Source organism: Thunnus maccoyii, chromosome 15 (genome assembly GCF_910596095.1).
Source record: "Thunnus maccoyii chromosome 15, fThuMac1.1, whole genome shotgun sequence".
In the NCBI taxonomy this organism is placed as follows: domain Eukaryota; kingdom Metazoa; phylum Chordata; class Actinopteri; order Scombriformes; family Scombridae; genus Thunnus; species Thunnus maccoyii.
Window position 1 is genome coordinate 4,546,939 of NC_056547.1, and position 10,208 is coordinate 4,557,146.

General features: G+C 38.8%; 1 protein-coding gene across 3 annotated transcripts; it reads left to right on the forward strand.

Annotated features, from left to right (window-relative positions):
• Positions 1-4,157: 4,157 nt before the first annotated feature.
• LOC121913077 (guanine nucleotide-binding protein G(I)/G(S)/G(T) subunit beta-3-like) lies at positions 4,158-9,962 on the forward strand. Of its 3 annotated transcripts, none has more exons than XM_042435738.1 (7): positions 4,158-4,402; positions 5,953-6,016; positions 6,404-6,560; positions 6,722-6,788; positions 8,268-8,469; positions 9,512-9,728; positions 9,823-9,962. In XM_042435738.1, exons 1-7 carry the CDS (start codon positions 4,251-4,253, stop codon positions 9,927-9,929), a joined length of 966 nt encoding a protein of 321 aa, XP_042291672.1. In that variant the 5' UTR covers positions 4,158-4,250; the 3' UTR covers positions 9,930-9,962. The 3 variants fall into 3 exon arrangements, with proteins under 3 accessions (XP_042291672.1, XP_042291674.1, XP_042291673.1); XM_042435740.1 differs by lacking the exon at positions 4,158-4,402 and adding an exon at positions 4,890-4,944; XM_042435739.1 differs by lacking the exon at positions 4,158-4,402 and adding an exon at positions 4,958-5,102.
• The last annotated feature ends 246 nt before the right edge of the window (positions 9,963-10,208 follow it).

The following is a 10,208-nucleotide window of genomic DNA, read 5'->3' on the forward strand; positions in this document are numbered from 1 at the left end:
AATGCAACACAGGACCAAAGTGATGGAAAACTTGGCTGCCTCTGCAAACCATGAAATGTGGCTGCATTTAGTGCATTTGCAGTCATTCTGGAGAAGCATGAGGTTTCCTTAAAGGTTCAGAATTACTTAATAAAAGTCAGTGGTCATCAGTTATGCAGAAAGGCCACTCTGGAAGCTGCTGATAGTTTTTAGTTTTTATTCCTTTTGTTAAATAGAATAATTTATCAATCCTGTGTTAGATTTCAGCCAAAGTAATGATTCCTTAAACCCTTTGAAGGTGATCTTTGGATTGCAGGGAAGCTGCCAAAGAGGATTGGTGCCTCAGGTGTGGCAGCAGTAAGCTGCATCCTGATCTGAAACTCATCAGGCTCACCGAGTCTGCAGGTTTCTCTGCAGCAGAGACTTTTGTTTCTTCCTGATACAAACTTTAATATCAGTTGGTGATCTGAGTTCTTGAAAATGAGATATACAGCAGACACATGTATGTGTGGGAGCACAAACGCACCATTGTTTCCTTCACATAGGACAGTAGAGGAGCAGTGGATGTCATACATCCTGACATTTGACTGCAACAGACCCTCCACATCTCCCACCGTCCGCTTCACCCTCCCTCCCTCTCCCTCTCTGATCCCGAGGTAAAGAGCAGTCAGTAATCGGATGACAAAAGATTTGACCGGTAAAGCTTCCCTTAAGATCTCCTGCCGGGATTTAAAGCCCTGTAGCAACCTCCACCTCCACCCGTCCCATATCTCCGTCCTGCATCCTGTCGCAGGTTCAAGCTGCTACCTGCACTGCATGTAGGCCACATCCTCCACCTTTACCTCTGCTGTTCAACGGAGCTTTGACCTTTTATTAGGCAAGACATAAAGTATATGGAGGGATGCAAGTAATCTGTTCATTATTTGAACAGTGTGAACAATTGATTGATTGTTAAGGCTATAAAATTGGGCTTAAAATTGCTTGATGTGTTTTCCAAAACCCCAAAATAGTTAATTCAATGATATGAAATAGAGAGAAGCAGAAATATCTGAGAAGCTGGAAGCTGCAAATGTTTTGTGTCATTGCTTGATAAATAAGGGATTCTTGCTGGTTTTCTAAGCGTCTTCTCTTAAAGTTTTCTTTTTGTCTTGCAAGCTGTTGTGTTGTAAAGACATTTTAAATGAGAAGTAGTTGAAGCTTTTCATTTGCACGGCCTACAACCTTTAAAAAAAGGGTCTTTTATTGGAATGATGCTCTTGAATTGTCCTCATGAGCATTAACGGTAACATTTCCCTGTGATCTCTGAGAGAGAGCTGTATAGTTTTGAAAGAGGGTCCTTGTCTATGGGCAGAATCGTGCACAGAGGTAATTGGTGTTAAATTAGTCAGACGTCAGTATCCTATTACAGAGTATTAGGCACGTACACTAAACTACTGCACGAAGAGCTTTTGGGGAATGTAATTTATGTCTAAGTAAAGGATGCAGTCAGATGGGAAAGATGTTTAAAGATGAGCAAAAGCAATGTTTATGTTTCCTGCCTGTTGCTTGTTGCTTTTAATGTTGGTGACTGAAAACTTTAAGCTTGTTTTGTCCTAAATGCTCTGACTGCCAGCTAACTAACCCTCCCAACCCCCCCAAAAAAAGTTGATTTTGCAAAGCTGAGAGTCAGTTGTGAGCCAGATACCCAAAACTAATCATTATAAAGTTTAGTTCGATCTGAACATGTTCTTAGGTTTCCTCTCAAAATATGACACCGATCCGATGTCATAATGTCATATTCTCATTTCCCAAATCACACAGTTTGGGGAGACAGTGACAATTCTGATGAAACAGAAAGTGTAAAGTCAGATTCATTTAGTGAAAATTAAAGAAAATTGAAGAAGAGGTTTGCTATTTTGATTTTGTAGTGATTCTAAATTGATTTATTATTCAGAAATGTGCTGTTACAGTCCTGGGATCACAACTGTTTTAGGTGTATTTCATACATTGTTTCATCTCCCTTCCTTCCCTCCTTTTACCATACTGTAAATCTCTCTCCCATCCTTCCTTCCTTCCTTCTTTATTTCTTGCTATTGACCTCTTTCTCACCCTTCACACTTTGTACATGATAACTGGAGCAGTGTGCAAGCTAACAGCATTACAACTTTGGTTCAGGGAGGGATTAAAGCAGTCAGGTATGTGTCTAATCTTTCCTCCAGACTTGATGTTGTAACAGCAACTCAAGTGTTCTAGATCAAGGTATCAGGGTCACCGGTGAGATGGTCGTTGTCTACCTGTGCTGACCAAACTGTCTGGGTCAATGAGTTAAGATTATTTTTCTGTTCCCAGGTTGAAGAATGAACTTTCACACTCGACTAAAACAAAATTTTTTTCTCTTTTTCTCTTTTTTTCACCCCCCCACATCTCTATTTTCTTCTTCTTCTCTCTCTTTCCTGTTTCAGAGTGTTCATTTTCCCGCCAGTAACATCCCCTAGCAACTGTTGCCATGGCAGCTGAGAAAGCTGAAATGGATGCACTGAAAAAGGAGTGCGATGGCCTCCGTGCACAGATTGAGGTGAGCAACTTCCTGCACGGGGAAAACTGTTTCCTGTTGAAGGTCCTTCTATGCACAAAGCTGAAACGTCTGTGCATGTTTTCCCCCCCTGTGCTTGTACTGGACAGTATAAACGAAATTAAAAGAAAATATCTAATAGATTTGGGTGTATGAACCCCTTTTTGTGCTGCTAAAGGCCTGTAAAACCTGTGAAAGCAGCGTGAGGCTCGACTACACAAAACAGAAATAAAATAAAATCCAACCGGCCACCAAATAAAAATAATAGTGACCTTTATTTATATGGTTCCTTTAAAAAAAACAAGTTAACAAACGTGAGAGCAGATAAAAAACTATGAGGAAAAATTATTACTACTAGTACAACTTCTATCACTACTTCTGATGTAGCTGCTACTACTTCTACCACTAATATTACTGGTTCTGTTACTAATGCTATTACTATACTGCTGGTATCATTCCCACACGTACTACTACTATACTTATGCTCCTGCCATTACACAGTAGTGGAAAGTAACAAAGTACTTTTACACAAGTACTGTACTTAAGTACAATTTTGAGGTATTTCCATGTGATGCTACTTTATACTTCCACTCCACTACATTTCAGAGGGAAATAATGTACTTTCTACTCCACTACATTTATTTGACAGCTTTAGTTACTTTTCAGATGAAGATTTGACACAATGGATAATATAACAAGCTTTTAAAATACAACACATTGTTAAAGATGAAACCAGTGGTTTCCAACCTTTTTTGGCTTTTGACGTCTTACAAAAAGCAGTGTGTAGTCGGGGTCACATTTCACATGTGTATGAGTTGTTAACAGCTCCACCAAATAGTGATTTTTCCCTCTAAACTTCTCACATGCTTTCATTTCAATAAATGTTCAAATGATCCAATATTTCAGCAAAAATCAAAGATTAGAGAAAAAGTCCAAAAACTGAAAACAGATTTGTGTATCAGAACTTTCTTTTTTCTTCTTTCCTCTCCCATTAATCATCTCACGACCCCTCAGATTTATCTGCTGACCCTTTGGAGGGGCCTGACCCCTAGGTTGGGAACCACTGGACTAAACTAGCTAACTGTATATAAAGTAGTGTAAACTAGCTCCACCTCCAGCAGCTACAACAGTAACATGCTGCTCTAACACTGATGCTTCACTATTAATAATCTAATGATGTCATATATAATAATATATCAGTCAGAGGGACCAAACCACTACTTTTACTGCAATACTTTAACTACATCAAGCTCATAATACTTATGTACTTTTAAAGTAGTAGGATTTTTCATGCAGTACTTTTACTTATGGAGTATTTTCATATTGCTATATTGGTACTTTAACTTAAGTAAAGGATCTGAATATTTCTTCCACCACCTCCATAATGAAATTATTCATTGAAATAATGTTAATTAGCTCAATATTCACTCTATTCTTTTTCGTCCCCAACATGTACTTCCCTCTGGTACCACTAGGCGGCTCGCAAGGCTGTGAATGACACCACCATGACGGCAGCTGCAGGGGGCGTGGACTCAGTGGGCCGAGTTCAGCTGAAGCAGAGGAAGAACCTCAAGGGTCACCTGGCCAAAATCTATGCCATGCACTGGTCAGCTGACTCCAGGTGAGGACGAACAGCTGCGCACGAGCCCACTCCATACTCCGTACATCAGAGTCATACAGATGTTTCTCAGAGGCAGGAAATGATCTGATTGATCCACTGATGCATCAGCGGACACGTGGACATCTTATAAAAACACACTCTAACGTAGGCTACATAAACTCAGCTGTACATGAATGCAAAGTAAACACAAGTTTGTGCAGGAGAGGTAGGAAGCTACAAACTCATACAAAGTCCTCTACTGAAAACTCAAGGCAAGATAAACATGAATTACATTAAATGAAAATAAAGAGGAGAACACTGTACTTGTTTTAAGATGTTTTTTAATAGTTAACAAAGATGATGAGTGATGGACGATGTGCAAGTTTGAATTCCACAAAAAATTTAACTATAAAACTGTAAAATAAAGGAAGATTAAGTCTGATGACTTGAATTAATCTTAAAAATGTATAAATAAACATACAATTCTGTATTATATGGCTGCAACAAATTATTTTCATTATCGAGTAATTTGTCTTAAGTCTTTTGGTTCATAAAATGTCAGAACAGTGAAAAATGTTGATTATTGTTTCCACAAATGTCTTCTTTTGTCCCGACCAGCACTCCACAACCCAAATATATTCAGTTTACTGTCATGTTTGACAAAGAAAATATTCAAATAGTCACATTTAAGAAGCTGGAATCGGATAATTTGGATATTTTTTCTTAAAGAGTGACTCAAAATGCGTTGTACTGCAGCTCTGCAGTAGTTTAAAGGTTTAAGGTTGTGAAAAAGCGAAGCCGATGATTCATGACAGTGAGAAGATGTAGCAAATGATTTAGCAGAGTTCTTTTGTTAAGATTTGAGGAATATCTGTACGTTTTATTTAGTCCCTTCAGGATGAGTTCTTTTGGTTTAGCACAGATTGAGTTTCTGCTTCAAGTTTACATTTCATGTCACTTCTTCCTGTTCATGTGAGCTTTTCCAAAGCAAATGGCAAAGAAAGATAAACATTCCTGCTTAATTTTTGATCACACCATTCAGGATGTTAAGCTAAGCTAACTAGCGTATATCTACATAGCTCCAAAGCAGTATGTGTTGTATAAATACTAACTGAGGTTTAACTCAGGTTTAACCAATGAGATGTTTTTTTATCTTAAGAAAACACTGTACACCCAAAATTAAGCTCAAATTTTAAAACATTACCTAGTTTAGATTATTGCTATACAATATTTTTGCAACAATTTACTTTAAGTCTTCCTATTTTGCATTTAAAAGCAGTATACAAACATATAAATGGTGTGTTAAAAAAAACTATAATGTTGTTTTAAGCAGATATAAGGACATTTTAAGGGTTAATTAATGAACAATTCCACTGTAAGAACAGCTGCGTTTGTAAAAGATGTGCATAGAAAACAAAACAGTAAAAAAAAGATAAACATAATAATACAATTTTAAAAAAAAACAAAGGAGAAAAACTTACATTTTTACCATTTTTTCCATGTTTATGCCTACATAAATTAAGTCTAGTATAACTTGTCTCTAATAGTAATTTGTATTTTGCAACACAGATGAGCAGCACTGCCTCCAACAGGCAACAAAGAGATACACACACACACACACACACACACACACACACAATCTGATTGATATTTGACTGAATCAATTAAGTGCTGTTGGTCGTCAGCACGTGATTTTTTTTTAAAGGAAGTTTTATTATTCTAGTGTTGCTGCTGTTGTTCTCTCTCAGTGTCGGTGTGGCTCCTGGACTAATCAAGTTTCTATATTGAATAATATTGATTAACTCTTTCATCTTTCTCACAGGTCAATGGTCAGTGCATCACAGGATGGCAAGCTTCTTGTCTGGGACACCTTCACAGGAAACAAGGTACAAGGTTTACAAGACAAGAACACACAAATATTACAAAGTTTCCACCTTAAATTGGGCATTAAAGATCTTTACTTGTTCTGCAGTCTTTAGGTGAGGTACAACATGCTAGCATAAGTGTCTTCTGCCATGTTCTCATGTGAAATGTTTGTGAATTTATCATCATAAAACAATAGAACATTCATTTATTGTAACTGGTCAGTTTGTAAATCTTGTTGTATAAATGGTGTTCAGCCTTTTTTGGAGTGTAAGAGTGGTTAGACTGATATAATGATTTCTCATGATACTGTATGTGACATGTATCAGGAATGAAAATATGGCAGATATTGATAACATTAACACGTTAGGCAGGTTGAACATTGTCTAAACTGAATTTTTGTTTCCCAGTTGGTTGCTGTCCCACTAAAGTCTGCCTGGGTGATGAGCGTCGCCTTCGCCCCCTCTGGTAACCTGGTGGCCAGCGGTGGTCTGGATAACATGTGTACAGTGTACAACATCAAGGCTGCCAGCCCCAAGACCCTCAGGGAGCTGGACGCACACACAGGTGAGGACGACGCCGTTTTAACGCCCTAAAGGGGTGAAAATTAACAAATCAAAATTACAGCTGAAATTTAAAGACAAAAGATTTGAATATGGAGGGAAAGATGGATGAACTGATACCCCTCTCTCTCTCTCTCTCTCTCTCTCTCTCTCTCTCCCACCCAGGTTACCTGTCTTGCTGCCGTTTCCTTAGCGACACTGAGATCCTCACAGCTTCTGGTGACACCACCTGGTGAGTTTCTCATTGATAATTTTTCTTTCATCACACGTGTTTATAGTAGAAAATATTATACACAAAATATATATAATATACACGTACAAGTATTTTGAATCTAAAGTACCTCCAAAGGCTTCATTTGCTGACATATCAAGTGTGCATCCAAATACACAAATATAAAGTTTACAGTATATGTATGCAGTGTGCTGTTTTGGCAAATAGCAGACAAAAGATTCTGATTTGTTAAGAACAGATAGATAATGATGGAAAATTTCAGATTTCTAAAACCTCATGAAAAGCAACAAAATTTGTATTTCCAAGGATTTATTTATGTATTTCTTTGTTTGTTCATCATTGCCAACACTTTTACTACCATCCACCATTTTTTCCAGCCATGAACATGAAAAAAACAAAAAAACATGTTACATGTTGCATTTCAGGAAAAGAAGTTTCCATTAACAACCAACTAACCCACTCAAAAATCAAGATATTTTAATATGCATACAGGAACTGCAAAATGAATACTCCCAACATTTAGCGAGTTTATAGTTTAGCACAAACAGCTCCATTGCTTTCCAACAACTCTTAAGTCTGCTCATGCACTTGTACTGTATGTACTGAGTACAGGTAATACTTGTAGAGATGCAAATCCAGACATTGTGGCTAAATAAATGGTTAGCGCATGCATGTGGGCTATTCACTGACCACCATCTCAGAAGTCCTCTAAACAGTAATGTTGAACAAACACCAGGTGATTCTGGTGTATTAGCAGCTAGCTAACAAGATGCAACTGTTTCCCCTTTCCCAGTCTTTGTGCTGTGCTAGCTTAAACACATCACAGACCAGTCGATATTATATCAATATCATGATACAAGACTACATATCGTCTTAGATTTTGGATATTATAATATTGTGATAAGGCATAAGTGTTGTCTTATCCTGGTTTTAAAGGCTGCATTACAATGAAATGATGTCATTTTCTAAACTTATCAGACTGTTTTAGCTGTTCTATTATTTGCCTTTACCCACGTAGTCATTATATCCACATTACTGATGATTATTTATCAAAATCTCATTACATATTTTGTGAAAGCACAAATAGTCATCACTACAATATTGTTGCAATATTGATATCGAGGTATTTGGTCAAAAATTTAATTTTGTTAATATCACCCAGCCCTAGTTCAAGATGTTTTTAAAAAATGTCTGCCCATGGAAGTTAGCTATTTTTAAAATTGTTTTTAGTTATTAATTTTGTTTTTGATCCTTTTGCAGCATGTGTCTTGCATGATAGTGATCAAAAAACTTTATAGTAATAATAACAATAATCTTTATTTTTAGAGCACTTTTCAAAACCCACGTTACAAAGTGTTTTATAAGGGCGGCAAAATAAAACAGGCAAATCATAAAGAAAATACAGAGAGAACAACAACACTGACAGCAGCATTATTCTACGAGCACTCCTTCATCTATAACCTCCATCATCTCCCTCAGCTGTCTGTGGGACCTGGAGACTGGCAAGCAGAAGGTAGTCTTCACCAACCACATTGGAGACTGCATGTCGCTGGCTCTGTCCCCCGACATGAACACCTTCATCTCCGGAGCCTGCGACTCTCTGGCCAAGCTGTGGGACTTGAGGGAAGGCACCTGCAAGCAGACCTTCATCGGACACACCAGTGACATCAACGCCATCGCTGTGAGGGCTCCATGAAGCGTCACATCACATAAGACAGACCAAAACTTTATGTAGTTCACTATAGTTACAGTCCACCATTTTATGTGAATGTCAGACCTCTGAGTGCCCTAAAAAAAACACAATTGAACCAAAAAAGTATCCACGACAATTTAGACTACTTCAACAATAAGTTGAACAATTTATAATGCAAAGTCCTGAACCACAGTGACGATATGCATAAACAGGAAGGGAACCTCCTAGAGTTTCTTGTGAAAGTATCAGAAACACTTGAGGTGAGACAGAAACAGAGCAGAAGGTCTTTGAAGTCAGTGAACTGAAGAATAAAATGATTTTTGACATGACATTTTTAGGATCTACCTTATGGATATACATTTAAATGGATGCTATTTTTGTAAACACAAGGTCTTGCTAATTACCACTAAACTGCTAAATACCACAATGTCGATGTAATGAGGCAAGAAAGGGAGAGTTGGCCACCTAGCAGATACTGTCATCCTAGTGGAATTAATGAGGTTAATGTTCAAAGGTAACTTAATTAAGATCCTGGTGCTGTAAAACCTAAGAGAGTCGAGGCAAACACACGTCAGCAGCACTAGCTCTAGTCTGGTGTTGGAATTGCTGTTTTGCGACGCGGATGTTGTTGCATTCATTTGTTGTGTTTCCCTGTTGAGCTGCGGTGGAAGTATAGTAACAAAAAGAGGAACTTTGGCACTAAAAAGACTTTAACGTTGAAAGATATCTACTCGATTTGACTCAATTTGGACGACTGAAGCTTCATATTAGCTTAGCAAGAAGGACTGTGGATTTTGTCTCCATTATGTGCATTATAAGGGAACTTCTAATGACCAGTATGAACAGGAGGAATGATTATGGCAAGAAAAACCTCTATTGTTTTAAGACAGACTTGTGAACATGACAAAATTGTGAACCTGCCCTTTAAATCAATAAATTTGATGACTGGCACAGAAGAGACAGATCATGTAACACATACAGGCAAATACTGATAAACACCAATCATTTTGTCCTTCTCTCCTCTATTCAGTTCTTCCCCAGTGGAAATGCCGTCATCACAGGCTCCGACGACTGCGCCTGCAAGATGTACGACCTGCGCTCCGACCAGGAGGTGAATAGCTACCAGGACGGCAGCCTGAACGCCGGCGTCACGTCTTTGGCTCTCTCCAACTCAGGCCGCCTCATCTTTGCTGGCTACGACGACTTCAACTGCCACATCTGGGACTCACTGAAGGGAGAGAAAGTCGGTGAGTAACGACAGAAGTAACGACAAAACACAGCGAAACAAATTAGAAACGTAAAGCGAGACGAGGTCCTTTCTTTTTTCTTTTCCTCCTCCAGGTGTGCTGTCCGGCCATGACAACAGGGTGAGCTGCACCGGGGTCCCTGAAGATGGTATGGGCGTCTGCACAGGATCCTGGGACAGCTTCCTGAAACTCTGGAACTGAGTCGTCCTAGGGAAGAAAAACACGGGGGAGAGGGGATGGAGGAGGAGGAGGAGGAGGAGGAGGAGGAGGAGAGGAAGAGGATGAAAAGGGTGGGAGATGGGGAGGAGAAGAGGAGAGGAGAATCAACTAGGAGGCGAGTGAGGTTGGAGGAGATTTCGTGCAGATGTTTTCACTCTCTTTCTCCCTTCCTCTCTACTTCCTCCTCATTTATGTATGCAAAATATGAGAGGTTGCAAGTGAGTCACGTTGTATAAATGGCATCAGGAACACAGTGCACGA